Source organism: Balaenoptera musculus, chromosome 4, assembly GCF_009873245.2.
Source record: "Balaenoptera musculus isolate JJ_BM4_2016_0621 chromosome 4, mBalMus1.pri.v3, whole genome shotgun sequence".
Taxonomy (NCBI): Eukaryota; Metazoa; Chordata; class Mammalia; order Artiodactyla; family Balaenopteridae; genus Balaenoptera; species Balaenoptera musculus.
This window is the reverse complement of record NC_045788.1, coordinates 10,193,424-10,211,303: the sequence shown is the minus strand read 5'-3', so window position 1 is coordinate 10,211,303 and position 17,880 is coordinate 10,193,424. Positions and strand designations below refer to the sequence as shown.

Genomic DNA, 17,880 nt, shown 5'->3' with positions numbered 1-17,880 from the left:
CTCTACTGGTGATTAAATTCTGGAGTTGGGGCTCAAGAGAAATGGTGGAATCACCATTAATAAGAAAGAAAACTGACAACATTGGCCTATTGGGGCTCCAGTGGGCTGGACTGAGACAGGGGGTGAATTGATAGTTCCCTAGCTTCAAGAAAGGGAAGTTTTAGACAGTTAGCAACTTAGGCATTTTGTGGATCCAGAAACTGGCAAGCTTGCTGGTTGTCCTTCCTTCCAAGATGAGTTTCTTGTTATTTTCATTGAAAAATCAACAAGATAGATGGTACCTAGCACTGAAGGTTCACAGACACAGAGGTCCATTACAAGAAGCATTTTAATACTCACTCTGAAAAGTGAAGTCTATTTCTTACCGTCATTGAGCCTTTATGTTATTTAGAGGCAGCAGAAAAATCCAAAGCCATATTGGGTTTGATGACTAGCGAGCAACACATTTAACTGTGGAAGTGTAGATTTTACTGCATTAGTTAGAGGGTGGAATACTTTTCTTCTTTCACCAGTCAGCCAACATGTGGTCTGCGTTTTTAAACCATCTTTGGATTGAATGAATCCCTTTACCCCATTTCTAAGACAGTTGCCAGCCATGGCTGTAATTGCCAGCATCACCATTAGAATCGTTTCCAGGCAGAACTTAGGCTCTGCCCCCAGACCCAGGATAAATAGTTCCCGTTACACACCCCTCACCTGTGATGTCTCCCCAGCCAGCTGCTTCTGGTTCCCAGCAACTCCTCTCTCCCCAAATTAAAGATGTGTTCTCTGGGTCTTAAGGAAAGGATCAAGATTTACATTTCAATGACTTTGTAGAATAATGTTGAAATTAGTGGTTCAAATCCTGAAAATGAATCCATGAGAGAGGTTCTAGGAAGGTCCTAAACAGGACAGGGCAGGATCACCGGAGTGTTCATTATTCTGAGGAAATGCCTTTGACAAGGACAATACTTGCTTGTTTCCGGCGTGACTGGTAGTTTCAGCACCTCTTCATTCCCCAGTCAATTGCAAAATCTTCAGAGCCCGCCCTCAGCTTCCTCCTCCTCCTCCTCAATTCTTGCTCCTCCTTCTCACTAACATTTATGTAGCACCTACTGTGTGCCAGCCAGTCTCTAAGCACTTGGCATGCATTCATTTGATTCTCACAGCTATCATCCGCATATTACACAGGGGTAAGTAACTTGCCTGAGGCCTCATGCCCGGGACTGGGGTCAGGCTTCTAGCCAGCAGCGTGGCCCCAGCATCCATGCCCTTAGCCACCAGTCACGCTGCCTCCCCGGGGAGAGCTCCCCCGACCTTGGCCTTCAGGTCTCAGCCTCAACGCTGACCTCTTCCGCAAAGCCTTCCCAGCCGGCTGCACCCCCCCCACCCCGTCCCACGCCCACCTTCACGGCCCCCTGAGCTTCTCCACGGCCCATGTTAGTGCAGTTACCACTCCTGTGCAACTGCTGGGTGTCTGCTGTGAGCTCCAAGGGAGCCGGGATTGGCTCCGTCTCCCCAGCACCTGGCACAGTGGATAGGAGTTAAAGCCGCAGATCTGGGGAGTGAGAGATCTGACCCCTCGTGCCCACGTGAACGCACAGGGGCTGGGGAAGCCAGCACCTTCCGGGTGCAGGGGCCAGCGGCCTATGGCCCGTTAGCTTTGGTCTGGCTGCAGAAGTGATGCCTGGCAACAGGAACCTGTGGGGAACACTGCCTTACTTCCTCTTCTGGGGACAGCCACCTCAGAAACCCAGTCGAAGGTTCGTTGGGTCCTGACCTTGGATCTGACGGGATGCTGTCACTCTGGGGCAGGTACGGGAAACCCGGACTCCCCTGGGAGGCCGTCCCATGCTGCCCACGTGGTGCCAGCACCTCCAGCAGGGCCGCGGGAAGTAGGGGTCATGCCCAGCTGCCTCCAGCCCGTCCCCTCACCAGCCCTCTCATGTCAGCTTTAATCCCATCTGCTGCTCTCAACCTGCTCAGGGGAGCCCAGCAGGACAGTTCCCAGGGCCAGCACGGCCCTGCACTGTGTGTGGGTGGTGAGCTTTGCGTCAGCGTATTCCTACTACTAATAATAGCCCACTGATTGCTTTGAGAGCTCGTCCTGAACTAGGATGATTTGTGGTTTAGAATGGGCCGTGATTAATATGTTTAGATTACAGATAAAACATGCTTCATAAGAAATGAATTAGAATGTCTCCTAATGTTTTCTTGAAGCTGGTCCCATCAAGCATAACTCTAAAGTATGATCCAGTTAGAAGTCTGAAAAAATTCAGACAAGGATTGGACTGATGGTCAGTGTTTTGTTACTTATAGGCCACTAACTTTAAGACTCTAAATGTTATTACAATGTTTCTGTTAGGATGGGGTCCGCTATACTTTGTAACAGCCCATCGGGCTGCACAGTGGTGGCCACAGTGCCTATGGCAGCTGCTTGGATCCCCACCTCTGTAACCTGATCACCCCTGAAAACGCCCCATTCCTTCCAGACCCACTGTGACAGCTGCAGCCCCAGAGACTAATGACCACATGCACAAGCCTCACGCCAAACCCTGCAAGTCCTCGCAACTTTGGTCACTGGGGCCTTGTCAGTGCCAACGATAGCCTTTTTCCCTGTCGGCAACCACGGCAAAGTAAAATTTCCTTCAGGAATCCCCACACTTAAGAGGGACATGCAGGATGTAGGAACTGGGATTTAGGGGCTTATTTATTTTTTGTTAACAAGCATTTCATTTCACACGGAACAAGCTGTGATTCGACTCATGGCTGTCGTGCGGCCGTGGGTCTCACCCTTGGCTGCACCGTAGAATTCTGGGGTGTTTTACAAATCCCGAGGCCTAGGCCACTCCCTAGGGCAACCACCCACAGTCTCTGCTTATTGAAAAATATATCCAACTCTGGGTGATGCAAGGCATCCACCTGAAGGGTGCAGCTGGGATTCTATGCTTTTCAGAGTTGGGAGATGGGCGTGGTTTTTGTCCCAGCCTGCTGCTATGGAGCCTATTTTTCAAGAGTCGTGATCCTTTAAGATATGGGCTAAGAGGTAATATTTGTATTAAATCAAAACGCTATATAGATGTTTCTGAGTATAATTGTGGAAAATGTCATTTTAAAATAACTTTAAAAAAAACCATCTTCTTTAAAACTATCTTTATTTAAAAAAAACTGTCTTAAAATACCTAGAAATAAACCTGCCTAAGGAGGCAAAAGACCTGTACTTGGAAAACTATAAGATGCTAATGAAAGAAACTAAAAATGACACAAACAGATGGAAAGATATACCATGTTCTTGGATTGGAAGAATCAATATTGTCAAAATAACCATACTACCCAAGCCAATCTACAGATTCAATGCAATCCCTATCAAATTACAGAACTGGAACAAAAAATTTTTTTAATTTGTATGAAAACATATATACATATTCTTTTACCTTCTCAAAGCAATCTTGAGAAAGAAAAGCAGAGCTGGAGGAACCAGGCTTTCTGACTTCAGACTATACTACAAAGCTACAGTCATCAAAACAGTGTGGTACTGGCACAAAAAACAAATATAGATCAATGGAACAGGACTAAAATAAACCCATTCACCTATGGTCAATTAATCTACCACAAAGGAGGCAAGAATATACAATGGAGAAAAGACAGTCTCTTCGATAAGTGGTGCTGGGAAAACTGGACAGCTACATGTAAAAGAATGAAATTAGAACATTCTCTAACACCATGCACAAAAATAAACTCAAAATGGATTAAAGACCTAAATAAGACCAGATACTATAAAACTCCTAGCGGAAAACATAGGCAAGACCCCCTTTGACATAAATCACAGGAATATCTTTTTGGATCCATCTCCTAGAGTAATGGAAATAAAAACAAAAATAAACAAATGGGACCTAATTAAACTTAAAAGCTTTTACACAGCAAAGGAAACCATAAACAAAACGAAAAGACAACCTACAGAATGGGAGAAAATATTTGCAGACTATGCTACTGACAAGGGATTCATTTCCAAAATAAACAGCTCATACAACTCAATATCAAAAAAGAAAAAACAAAAACCAAACAACCCAACTAAAAAAATGAGCAGACCTAAATAGACAGTTCTCCAAAGAAGACATACAGATGGCCAAACGCACATGAAAAGATGCTCAATGTCGCTAATTATTAGAGAAATCCAAACCCAAACTACAATGAGGTATCACCTCACATCGGTCAGAATGGCCATCATCAAAAAGTCTACAAATAAATTCTGGAGCGGGTGTGGAGAAAAAGGAACCCTCCTACACTGTTCATGGGAAAGTAAATTGGTACAGCCACTATGAGGAACAGTATGGAGGTCCCTTAAAAAACTAAAAATAAGGCTACCATATGATCCTGCAATCCCACTCCTGGCATATATCTGGAGAAAACCATAATACGAAAGGATACATGCACCCCAATGTTCATTGCAGCACTATTTACAATAGCCAGGACATGGAAGCAACCTAAATGTCCACTGACAGATGAACGGATCAAGAAGATATGGTACATATATACAATGGAATACTACTCAACCATAAAAAAGAATAAAATAATGCCATTTGCAGCAACATGGATGGACCTAGAGATTATCATACTAAATGAGGTAGGTCAGATAGAGAAATACAAATATCATATGATACCGCTTATATGTGGAATCTTTTAAAAAATGATACAAATAAACATATACAAAGCAGAAGTAGACCCACATAGAAAACAAACTTAAGGCTACTGAAGGGGAAGGAGGAAGGGAGGGATCAATTAGGAGTTTGGGATTAACATATACACACTACTATGTATAAAATAGATAACCAACGAGGTCCTACTGTATAGTACAGGGAACTACTCAATATTTTGTAATAATATATAAGGAAAAAGAATCTGAAAAATACATATACATGTATAGCTGGAAAAAAAAAACCTATCTTCTCTTCGAACAGAGCCTTCAGCCTTTCTGTAAGCTCGGGGGCTTGGGTGTGACGTTTGCTCAAAAATCCAAAGGAAAACGACTGTACAATGTGGCTGTGTAAGGGTTTTCAATTCTGCCCTATAAAAATATATTAAAATGTGTTTTATTTTAGCAAATTTGCAAGCAGGGAAAAGACTTACCTCATTAAATAATTTCCTTAAAAGCTTGGAGAAAAGCTTAGAAATTGACGTGGGGCTTCTTGTTTGTTTGTTTTAAAAAGGTACTTGTCTCCACCGCCCCGGGGTGATGGGAGGTGGCCGTGCCCTGACTTACTTGGTGGCACCTGAATCCCGCTGTCTTCTTTCTACAAATGACGAGAAAGCAGAGCATGCTCAGCTGGCTCCGCTGCTTCCACAGAAGCTTCGATCTCTCCTCCAAAGTCATCCAGCTGCTGCCAGGAGTTAGAAACTTAGGAAGCATGCATGGGGGACACAAGGCTATAGGACTTGTCGCTGCAACATGATAAATACTCAATACTCACAGTGCACTAAACTCATAGATGATTTATTGCTTTAAGTAACTAAACAAGAAAGAGAAGAGACAGGATGTTGGTCAAAACGGTTGACACTCTCTCCAAGGTTTGCCAGCTGCATCTACTTAAAGCCACATTCTGGACGATATAAACACATCATAGCATACATGGGAAGTGACTTGGCTAATGACATGATTAAAATAGCACGTAACAAGGGCTCGCCGCCAGTCGGTTTGCCTTGAAATGACAGAAAGAACGTGTGTTCATATGATGTGCTGAATACAAAATCTTTAAAAAAATTTTTGGCATTAATACTAACACAGAATACTTTCTTGGACATTCTGCAGGAGTGGGTACACACACAGAATTACCTCTTCATTTTCAGATTACCAGTATCTATGGGAACACTTGGAGAAAAGCCAGGAGGTGGGGCACCTCCCCTCCCAATGTTATTTTCTTTGCCAAAGCAGCGGGGTCCGGGGGGGTGGTGGTTAGATGGAGAAAGGCAGCCGACTGGGCACCAGGGGTTGTTACAATCACCAAGTAGCTGCAGCAGACAGCACGGGCTGGACACAGCCATCTTGGGGTGTGGGGATGAACAACTCAGCCTTGACTTGTAGGCAGGGAGGCCCGGGGATTGGGCCCGAAGGCCCCCTGGAGGCTCTGGGTGGGGGTGGGCACAGGCACTGGATGGGCCAGCCCCTCCCTGGAGGAGTGGTGTGGAGCCGGGGCTGGGCCTCCAGCCCCCACGTCTGGAAGCAACCTGCCCTCTTGTGTTCTAACACCAGGGCCTTACGGCACATTTCAAATGGATGTGCAGAAACCAACACTGTCAGGGACCCAGCCCTCCGAGGAGGGCTCAGGTAAGCTCACAAGGAGAGGTCAAGCCAAGCCGAAGGGTAACACGTGACACCAGGGCACATCAGCCCCCAGCCCAGCCGGCACTGTGCCCCAGGTCTGCCAGCTCTTCACGCCTCAGCGCCACCTGCCGAGCCTCAGTTGTCCTCTGCTGCTGCGGGCTGTACAGCCGCCTCCTCGGCATCCCCTCTAGGATCAGGACCGGGGTGCCCAACGCAGCCCCCCGCCGGGGCGGGGCTGTGGCCAAAGGGACCATTCTGCACGGCCCCAGCCTCCACCCAGAGCCGGCCGTCAGGACGCAGCTTTTCTCCCGGGACCTCCGCCTGCGCGGGGACCTTCACCTCCGCGGAGGCCCAGTCCTCCTGCTGCAGCCCCGGCACACGGTTTTCCACGTCTCCGGCTTTGGGAAACTGGTCTTCTAGATTCCTCTCATTTTCCTCTGCTTGCTGCTTTCCTCTGGCACCGAGTTTACCTCTGGATTTCCTCATCTGCTTGTTGTGTATTTCGTCTCGGGAGAATCGCCACTGAAACTAGAAATCAGAGAAGATGGGGATAAATACATGCAGCCTCTGTGAATCTAGAGCTTCCCCTGGACGTTTGTTTGCATTCACGCCCACGTCACTTCTGGCAGCAAGATGCAATGCCCGGTATTCCCGGAGCAGGGCATTCCTGGCACTAAACCGAATCACAGCCCAAACGTCACACCCACCAAGAGCCTGTCGATCCTGCCATGGCGTGTATTTTAGATGTGGATTTCAGGGTTTTGTGGGGGGCGAGGGGTATTTCTTTCAACTGGCCCCATACCAAAGGCCTGGGAAAGAAGATGCTGAAATACTATCGTTTGGAGGACCAGGATGGGTGAGGGGACAGGGGCCTGTTCTTCCTAAGTGCCAGGGCTCCGGCCACTCCCTTCCACTCTGAGCAGCTGTAGGTACCCCGCACTGGCCACCCCCTCATCAGATCACCCCAGTCAGAAGGGCACAGAACCCGGGTGCTCAGGTCCCCCTGCAGGACGGGCAGGCTGACAGCCCCCAGCCGAGCCCCTCTCTGAGTCTGGCCACCTCTCCAAAGGTCTCACTGCCTTCCGGGGGCAAGCTACGACCAATGACTGGTCCAGGCACGGACAACGGCCCATCCTCCTGTTTCCAACTCTGGGCAACTCTAAAAGGCCATCCCTGCTCCAGAGCTACCATCACAGCCCAACATCTCCCTCTGCCCACTCCTGCGCCCTCCTTCCCCAACAGGTGTTATTCCCAAGGGCGCTCCCCCTAAAACCACATCCAAATCCATCTCAGATGCCGCTTCCCAGGGAGCCCCACCTGCATTTCCCTGTGGGACAGGGAAGTCTACGGAGCTCAGAGAGGACCAAGCACACGGTCAGTAACAGAGCTGGGCAAGGACGGGGTCACATCGAAGCCACGGAGGGAGACCTCGCACGTGAAGAGTCCACCCCCCCCCCCCCACTGGCCTGTGTTCTCATCTATACAATGGGGGGAGTAACTCTAACTTAAATCAGGGTCGATAACTTTTTCCGTACAGAGGCAGGTAATAACTATTTTAGGCTTTGCAGGCCTTATGTTCTCTGTTGCAGCCATTCAACTCTGCCATAGCACAAAAGCAGTCATGGGTAACGCGTGAGCAAACGGGCATGACTGTGTTCCAATAAAGCTTTATCTACAAAAACAGGCAGTGGGCCGGAAGACAGTTTGGGAGCCTGTGTGCTTGGAATAAATCCGGGCGAATGAGCTGGAGCAGACACAGAAACGTGAAGGGTGATAAAGGAAGACTTGGAGAAATGGGTCCCTGTGTTTACAAAAGAGGGATATGCTCCTGGGTAACAACGCAGCGAGGACTGTGGCCTTCTTCCACTCTCCAAACATAAGGGGTCCCCCAGTCTTCCTGAGCAAAGGCCCCTCTGAGCCCTGCCATCCTGGGGCCCAGGTCGCCTGTGCTCAGAGTCAGAGGCCGGGAGCTGCGTGCTGCACACCTGGGGTGACGCCAGCCACAGGGTCCTGGGGACGTGCCAGGCCCAGCTGTGAGAGGCACGGAGAATAAGAGCGAAGCCCCGAGAGGAGAGTGCTGGGTGCGGGAGGACTGGAGTCAGGAGGCCCCGGGGAGAGACGGGTCTCGCTGGGAAGAGAATCGGGGGCCTGGTCCCTGGGCAAGGGCCTCGGCCACCCCGCAGGTGCAGCTCCGGGCCCCAGGGTCACGCGGCTGTGCTTGAAGTTCCACTTCTTTCTTTCGTTTCATTTCTTTCCACTTGAGTCACAGCACACTGGTTTCATCAAATATGGACTTAAATCTAAGCCATTCTATGACTGAAAGAAAAATAAAGGGAGCCATCCACTCAAATGACTTCTGGCGAGGCTAGAGAGGAGAGCCCAGGAGGGCAGTTGCACCATCAGTGGAGAACCATTTCCTAAGGCTTTACCATGCATAGATAAATCTGAGTACTTTGCTAGGAAGAAGCAAAAATGTGCTATGTAAATTCTTAAAAATCTGCCAACTTTGTGGCGTTTTCGGTGGTAGAAGTCTACTTCCTCAAATAAGACATCTGCCGAAACACACTCAGGGCTCCGAGACTGAACGCATCCTGGGGTTCGTATGTTGAGCCCCTTTTGGACAAGACTGGTAAATTTGAATATTCCATCAAAGAAGAGGAAAAGGAGTGAAGTGCGTGCTGAGGTTAGGATTTAACATTTATCCTGTCTTCCTCCACCCGCCCTCCCTGCAAATCCCAAATGAGTTCACCTACAATGTTGGCTGGGTTTCCCCAGGGCACTCCTTTTTGGGGGTTCTCTTGTACGATGGCTGATGGACTTCCCTCTGGGGGTAGTTTGAGCTTCTTCCACCCAAGCCATGAGTTTCCAACAATGGACCCCGTCTGCAGGTGAAGTGGTGCCTCAGACCCCCCCCCCCAAAGGCACTCACTTCAGTAGACACTGCCAAGCAGGCATCTTGGGGCCCCCTAACCACCAGTGCAGGACCAGGACCTCTGACCTCAGCACAGATGCTGCAGACTGCAGCGCCAGCCCTGCATGGCTCTTGGGTACCACACAATCATGGTTCATAACTGCTGCCTTGTCGTGTGCAGAAGCTGCTGCATTTTAATTCCAGCCCAAATGGAAGAGCCCTTTTTTTTTTTTTTAATGGATGTCTCCAAACAGACCCTCTGCATTTTGCATGTTCTTAGAAAAAGGCCAGTCAAACTGGCCTATATACAGCGATCTGAGAGGCAGTCAACTCTCAGAGAAGCTGGAGGAAGTTTTACTTTTGCCAAAAAACTGGGGAGATTGCTCCGGCTGAAAGACCCTAAATGCTAAGACACCAAAGCATTACACGTAGTGTGGTGGCTAAAACCCCAGTTCAAACCCCCAGTTCTGGCATTCGTTAGCTGTCTGTCTTTGGGCAAGTTATCAGTCTCCAAAAGAGCTGCCCCTGCCCCCAGGTCTGGGTGCACACCCCGGGGGCCAACTCACACCATAGTGGATGGGCACAGCACCCTCTGCGGGTGGGCGATGTATAGCTGTGCCCATTCTACCTGTGCCAGACTCCATCCTGGACCCTGGCTATTTTCTAATGCAAACCCGATGTCCTCTCAGAGGCTGCTCTTGCTGTAAATAAACAACAGACTCATGGTTCCTCGGGTGCCTGGCCATATCCAGTTTCCTGTAGAGGATCACACTGCATTGATCTCCTGATATAATACGACAGAAGGACACAGACTGGAAAGGGCCTGTGGCGGGCACACCAGCCACTTTCTCCAGGACCCTGCCTGGGCTGCTGGGCAGAGAAAGATTTGGGACTGTCCATGCCGAGCTGGATGGGAACTACTCCAGCCAATGTTTTTCTGTCCTTCGGAGTCATCCCAGAAAAATCTGCCAAGCCAAATGTCTTCGAGCACTGCACCGTTTTCTGTGTCCTCAGATGGGGAGTGGTGATGTCACTGACTCCCCAAGCTGCCCGGGGTCCCCAAGCCACCACAGCTGTCCCCGTGCTGCAGCCAGGTCACCCGGAGGCTCTGGCTGGACTCTTCTCCTTTCCTTCTCTCCTTTTGAAGGGGGCATTCTCATGAAGCAGGGAAGTAGCAGTGGCCAAAACTCAGGGTCTATATAATCTAAAAGCTAAATGTTCTGAGTGTCTCACACTGTGACAAGCTTTCCCATTTCCCTGAATCCCCAGAGCGGTACTCTCATTAGGCATTGTTAGCACCATTATTATGATGAGCATGTAGAGGGTCAGAGGGGTTAAGTAACTTGCCCAAGGTCACACAGCTAGAAAACAGCAGAGCTGAAATTCAAACACAGGTTCTCTGGCTCCACACTAATCTTCCATCTGCTCCTTCTTGGTGGGTGAAAAGGCTTTCGGCTCATGTTCTGGAAGGAAGGGAGGAGAAGGAGCCAGGGGGAGAGGGCACACACCTTCGGAATAGCTCAGCCCGTCCCCTAAGTGCCTCAGCTTTCAGACTTCATGGTGTTAGGATTCATCTGCTAGGTCAGGTGCTTGACTCATGAAGCCAAGTGGTCAGCTAATGGAAGTCCAGCTATAACTGCCATGAAAGATGCTTTGGTTTGTCTTACTAAAAACAAATATCTACACTGAAGGCTCCCTGACAGGCCCATTTTTTAAAGATCAATAATAATAAAATTTGAATGGAGATCCACAGAGTGAGCCTGGAAGGGGCCCTAAACGATTCAACTCAGACACTGGCTCTCAGACTCGAGCGGGCATCAGAATCACCTGGAGGGCTCCTTCAGACACGGGTCCCCCACCCTGTCCCGGAGTTTCTGACTCAGGGGGCCTGGGGAGGAGAGGGAGACTGGCATTTTTAACCAGCTCCTGGGCGATGCTGGTACTGCTGGTTCACGGGCCACAATGTGAGAACCAATCAGGTAAGAACAACACCTGGGCAGGGCTTCACCGTGTGGAACAGGGTCCCCGGTCCTCGCACAGCCCCAGCCCTGCGTCCCTGGGAGGGCCTCCTCCACCATCGCGCCCGCTTCCCTTCACCAGCAGGCGTCCCTTCCTCCTTTGCTGCGGACAGTCACAGTCTTCACGGAACAACCGAAACTACAGCTGGCCCTTGGACGATGCAGGTCCACTTACACGCGGATGGTTGGCAAGAGTAAAAACTACAGTGCTGCTCGGTCAGTGGTTGGTGGCATCCTCGGTTCGGGGAACCTTGGATACGGAGGGCCCACTACAAATTACACTCGGATTAACCTCCACGTTGTTCAGGGGTCGACTGTATTTCAGATCCGAGGCGGTAGAGCTTTCCGTGCGCAGGCTCTGAGGGGAGAACTGTAGCATCCACAGCCTGAAGGGTGCATCACATCCTGAGCAGTTCCAGGGCGAGTCTCTGAACCCAACCAGCAGCTGCAAGTTGAACATGGTGGATGGGCCTTCCTGAGCCGGGTGTGTGTGGCACGTGAGTGTACTGCCGGTACCTAAACTGAGAAAAACCCCGACTAGCTGTCCATGCCAGAAGTAAGTGCAGAAGAGGAAACATCCTCCGCTTTACAGCAGCGTGTGTGTCCAGAGCTCCACGTCAGCAGGGCCGGTGATTTAATTCACACATTAAGAAACTGTCCGTATCTGCCTCTACTTCAAGTAATTTAGTGGGAAGGCAGACTTCTCCCGTGTCGTAGAAATCACCTGTTACCTTCCAAGGAGGTTAATATTTGCTTTGAAAGCCACACTCAGAGGTACACAGAGAGGTTTCTTTCAAACGCTGAAAAGTCTTGACTGGAGGATTTTGTCCACTTGGCTGATTAAAGAGGACCACATATGCTGCATCCTTGATGTTTGAATCTTGAAATCTCTTGTCTGAAATTTCAGTGCTAGACAATACTGTGCATGTCCCAGGCTCAGAAGTTTGATTATTCACTCATTGATCCAGCAAGTATTTGTTGAGTACTAACTAAAAGCCAGGCACTGGGCATACAACAGTGAGGACAAAAAGGGTCTGCTCTCACGGAATGAACATCTGATTCTACTGGTGGAGGAGTGATCACAAATAATTAGAAACGGAGAGGAGAGGAACGTGGTTCTTCCCAGTGAATCACAGAGGAGCCTGGCTTGGTCTAAAAGGCGAGAACACCATCCCCCAAAAATACAAAGGAAGAGAACATCTGGGGCAGAGGAACTGCCCAAGCAAAGGCCCTGTGGCAGCGAGGGGCATGGACGCGCATGAAGGCCAGAGTGGCTGGAATGCAGAAGATGGGGGCCAGATCCCACAGGGCCGTGTGGACCACCGTACAGGCTTCCATCTTTATCTTAAGAAAAACCCAAAGCTTTAGAACCATTTTAAGCAGTGGGGTGACACGATTCAATTTACTTTTTTTGAAAGTTCACTTTGGCTCTGAGTGGAGAACATATCTGCAGGGGAGACCTGTCATCAGGAGATTGGAGTAGTCCAGGCAGGTGGTGATGGAGAGAAGAGGGGGTTCCAGAGTGTCTAGGACCTAAAACAGATGTGCCTTAAGGACAGACTGAATATGGTGGGAAGGAGATGGAAGCACCAAGGGCAACCTCTAGGTGGGTGGGAGCCTCTGGGCCATGGAAGCGCTGTTCCTCTAAGGTCAGGGGGTGGGGTGACGGCCAGTGCGGGAAAGGGCAAGGTCACGAGTAGCCGCAGGGCAGGTGGAGCTGGGCTCCCAGGGGAGAAGCCAGGGCTGAACATGCAGAGGTAAGACTCGTTGACACAGAGGTGGTGAGTGAGATTTTTCTCATGCTGGGGGTGGATGAGATTTTCTAAGGAAGAGGTGAGAGAAAATGGGGAGAAACGGGGCTAGAAATGAGGAACTAGGTGGGAAACCAGGCAAGAGTGGCGGGACAGCCGAGAGAAAACGGTGCTTCAAGGGATGGAGGGCACGAACAGTGTCAGTGACGCGGGGGGCTAGGGCACAGTGAGGATGGAGCCATGGCCATGGGGCGGGGGGCACGGTCTCCTGGGAGCAGGACGATGACCCGTCAGCTGAGTGAGGAGTGGATGACGGGGGTGATGGGATGGTACAGTCCCCCCATCTGGGGCTCTGACAGTGAGGTGGCCTCCCCAGGTCACACAGAGAACAGTGCTTGTCACCCCAAGCCCAGGAATGAGCAGGGATGAATAATAAGCCCTTTCATGAGAAAGTCTGCCCGGGTTCGTGCAGCTCACTGGGGGTGGACGTCTCTACTGACCAGAAAAGGCTGACTCCCACCTCCCTGTATTTTCCCTGAGGTACGCTGTTCTACTTTCTTACAGCAGCCTTAAAGCTCTACCCCTAACATCTCCCTGCCCTCGGGTTTCCACTGGCTTGTCCCCTCGGTGAGATGCGCAGGATCAAGCCACCTGTGTGTCCTTTGGGATCTGCTGGCATCACAACCAGGACGCGCTGGCAGGAAAAGGCAGCACCACGTCCTCCTCAACAGGGCAAACGCTGGGCTTTGCCTGGCGTCTGGCGGGAGACCTCGGCGGTGCTGCTAGAATGTCACCGCGTGAATGCACGCGGCTCCGCAGCCCAGGCCAAGCTGTGGCTGGTGGCAGCCCGGGGCCATCCGTCTTCCAGCTGGTGGCTGACTGCTCCTGGTGGGTGATGGTGGCTTCGGTGGCTGCCTTCTGGTCCTCTGCTGCTGTCACCTGTCACACTGGCATCTCCGAGCTTGGAGAGCTCTTCCTCTCCACTCCAGCCCAGCTGGCTCTGGAGCTACTTCCTTGGAGCTCCTCCCACCAGCGGTCCCCCCTTGGATTTGTTGGCTGCAGAGGGGCTGCTCCAATCTGTTCACTTGCTTGGTGCTCCTGTCCGGGCTCCGTGTCCCAAGAACACGAGGAACCGCGGGTGGGGAGCTCGGGGATGGTGCCAGGCGAGGGGATGGGAGGGTCCGGTGGGCTCTGCCCCACAGTGTGGCCTTGTCCGTCACAGGGGGAGCCAGCGGGCTCCAGGGACTTGGCAGCTTCCCTCGACTCTCTTCCCGAGTGACCGTGAACACCCACGGGAGGAGCACCCAAGGGGGCAATGCATGGGGCTGTGAAGCCTCGGAATCATGTCACACAAGGGCAGGACTTGGCCTCAATCTCAGGAAACACGGGAAAAACTCTGGGAACGGCCACGTCTCTCAGTGCCACTGTGTTCTGGGACAGTTCACGTGACGTCCAGGGAGAGGGGAAAGGCCCCTGGCCATCCCAGGACAGCTGGCCTGAGGACTCACTCCACAGGGGAGATGCCCTCTGTCTGTACCAGCCACTGCCACTCAGACCTGCAGGGCGGGGCCTGGGGGGAAGGTGGTCCGGCAGGTTCTCTCTGCCAAGATCCCCAAACTTCTGATGTCCCAAGGGACCCACGGGCAGGGCAGGGCGTCAACCAGCTCGCAAGGAGATTAAGTGATACAGAGAAGCTGGGCGTGAGCTCAGCCGTCCCAGCCGGAGTCAGACTGCAGCTGCCTTCCCACTCCCCCTTCAGCCTCGTGAACGCTGGCGGCCTGAGCGTCCTCGCGGAAGGAGACAAGGCCCTCTGGTGCCCTCACCTGCCCGGATGTGACTCACGTTGCCGAGCGGCTCAGGTGTCCCCGGGCTCTGGTGAGCAAAACCCAGGAGGGCAGCCAAGGTCACTCACCTTTGATTCCTTCTTCTTGATTTTCTGAGGTAGACACGGTCTCTGAAGAAAGACAACCTGCTTGGTGGATACGTTCCCCTCCCTGTAACACAGGCAGAGCTGAGAATGAGTCCTTTATACCCGGAGGAGCCCCGCCCCTCACACGGAGGCCGCCGTCCTGAACTTCATCCAGGCCGGCTGCCCGTGGGAAGGAAGGTGGCCGCCCGAGAGTGAGAGGTCGGAGGTCAAGAAGCCCCCCACCTTCCCACCCCCAGGCCACTCACCCTTGCTTGCTATCTCGGGGGCCCAACTAAAGCTTTGTGTGCACCCTTGAAAGGCAGCTTCCTGGCTGAAAACCCCTTTTCCCGTGATGTGAAATGACAGCTGCCATCTTGGCTAAGTGATGACAAAGTGGCCTCAGTGACTATCAGAGGGTGGAGGCCTCTTCCAAGTCTGTCTTTGGGGATGAGGCCGAGGAGGGACCTGATTGGCCTGGGATGGGCGGCCAGTGAGGACCTGAGCGGTCACAGGAGCATGGGCAGAGGGCCTGGCTGTGCACGGGTTCCGGCCACCACCCGAGTCACCCAAGTCACCCTTGTGAGCAGCCGGAACTGGCATTAACGAACGGGCTGGGGGCACTATTCATTTTTATGGCACAGGGGGTGCGCCTTCCTCCCAGGAAGGCAGGACCTCAAGGAGCTGCCTTTAAAAAGATGCTAGAAATATTGTGACGGAGATCATTGTTTTCTGGCCACCCCGAACCCCGTGCCTTCGGATCACTTTCTTAAACCTCCATTTGGCAAATGTCTTCTCTGCTGAGGTGATGTGTCACTACATGGGGTGTTGGAGGAAAAGGAGGGAGGGGACTAGCATTTTCTATTTTGTGCCCGGGCCGGGCTGGGCAATTGCACCCGGCGCTCCCAACAACGGGACCCCTACTTTCACCAATGGGACAGGACAGGACAGCTCAGCTTGGTCAAGGAGCAGGCCGGGGGTCACACGGCGGGGACTGTGCCCGGTCCCACGCACTCTCCACTGCACCGCAAGGGTCACTTAAGGCCAGGAAGGTGGAGGATCACAGAGGCTGATTTAGAAGGTGGGCCTGCTTGAGACAGAGAGACCGTCCCCACCCTCTGGGCTGCGAGCGCAGAGCCAGCGGGGGCTTCATGTTCAGATACATTCTCAGGGCGGCTCTTGTCCTCTGGAACGGAAGGCAGGCCGCATTCTTAGTTGCACGGACTAGGAAACTGTCTCAAAGCAGCTGCGTGGACTTGACCAAGGTAGACAGCAATTGGCCGACTCGGGACTTGGGTTCAAGCTCTGGGTCACAAATCCGGGGTTCCTTCCCCTCCATGACACCACCCTGTGCCCACAGAAATCTTGGCCAAGAAGCAATACGGAAATCTCCCGGTGGCCCAGGGCCCAAGGGCGGCTGCAGACTGGCTCCTGCAGCTGCACAGACCCCGGGGGTGGGGGACGCGGTGAGGGCCCAGGAGAAGCAGTGATGGGCGCCCACGCTCCCGCCTCCGTCTGTGCTCTGGGGCTGCACCGCCTGCCGTCCCCCAGGGCACTAGCCTTGCCTCAGGCCATCCATCACCTGCGGGCGTGAGCACGCAGCAGGACTCAGGGAGCGCGGGGCTGAGGGCCACGGGAGGGGGCACCCCCAGAGGTCAGCAAAGAGGTGGCCCGTTGTAGACTCAGGGTCTAGTCGCGGGTTCTGCCACTTCCTGGCTGTGTGGCCTTGGGTATGTGATGGAGCCTCTCTGAGCCTGTTTCTTCATCTGTGAAATGGGAACCATATCTATGCTTACCACCCCACAGGTAGTTAGAAGGACCAGCTTGATAGCAAACCCAAATGACAGATGGAAGGGCTTTTAGGGTTGGTAAGACTAGGATAAGCCCACGGGCTCAAGGGATGGCAGGCAGAGCTGAGGGTGGACAAACGACCATGAACTTGAAATCGTAGGGAGGGCCACAGCCAGGGGTGAGACTCCAGGGCCTCACGTCCCCTTGGTGGGGCTACTGACCAGCGCCATGACCTTGGGCTAGCGCTTCAACCTCCCCGGCCACACTTTCCTCAGCTCTAAAGTCGATTAAATACAACCAAAAAAATCCCACCTCACCTCACAGGATTTTTTGAGGACTAGATGAGACTTTGCATGCAACGTGCCTGCCTAGCCCAGCACAGGGCACACAGCAGATGCTGAGTTTCTTTTGCATCTGAGAGCCCTGGGTCCCCTCAGCCCAGGTGACAGACTAGGCAGCAATGTCTCACTGGCCGAGGCTCCCCACGTGGGAAGAGGGGTGCTCCGGGTGGGGGGGGTTAGTTAAGACTCTGAAATCCTGGCCCTGCCGTTTTCCAGGTGGAGAACTGATGTAGCAGCACCAGACTCACAGGGATTCAATAAGTTACGCACGGAAGAGCTTATGGGGAACAGTGCACGTGTTCAGTAACAGTAATGATGGTTATTGTTACCTCGTTGTCCTGACGACAGGAGTTGGCAGCACACAGGTGAGTTGCCAGCCGTAGGCGGCCAGTGAGTTCAGCAGGGGCACGTAGTCTGTCTGCACCTCGACACCCTGGGGAGAAAGGCCACAGTCAGGGCTGCAGCTGCCTCAAGCCAATGACGTCTGAGGGACGGAGAGGGGACCGTCCCATCCGCCAACCCAACAAAGCAGAAAGGGGCGGAATGCCCCGTAGCCTGGGGCCCGACCCCAGCTCCGAAGATGCTTCGAGAGCTTGGAGCCCAACTGCCAACATGGGATTCCTTTCCAGCCCCGACTCAGTCTGTGCAGTCGGCAAAGAGATAGAGCCAAAGGGTTGATCCGTTCATTTTGTTTTATTCTTGTCTGGACAAATAGCCTCCTGTGAGTTTCACTGAAGAAACACCATCACTTCTCCTCCAAGACGTAGCTAAACCCATGACAACACCCGCTGCTCGGATGGTTTCAGAGCGTCTTGTGGGGAGTTAAATTACACTTGACAAATGATCGAGTCATCTGCATCCAGC

At 52.1% G+C, this 17,880-nt stretch overlaps 1 protein-coding gene across 2 annotated transcripts in view; it reads right to left on the bottom strand.

Annotated features, from left to right (window-relative positions):
- Window positions 1–5,443: 5,443 nt before the first annotated feature.
- The window catches only part of RFTN1 (raftlin, lipid raft linker 1), a 200,741-nt gene continuing 188,304 nt past the window's right edge, over window positions 5,444–17,880 (bottom strand). For both annotated transcript variants that reach the window (XM_036850561.1, XM_036850562.1), the window contains exons 8-10: window positions 17,346–17,449; window positions 14,891–14,972; window positions 5,444–6,826 (exon numbers count right to left, since the gene is read on the bottom strand). In XM_036850561.1, the coding sequence (XP_036706456.1) occupies window positions 6,434–6,826; window positions 14,891–14,972; window positions 17,346–17,449 (579 nt within the window). In that variant the 3' untranslated portion in view covers window positions 5,444–6,433. The remainder of the gene's footprint in view (window positions 6,827–14,890; window positions 14,973–17,345; window positions 17,450–17,880) is intronic.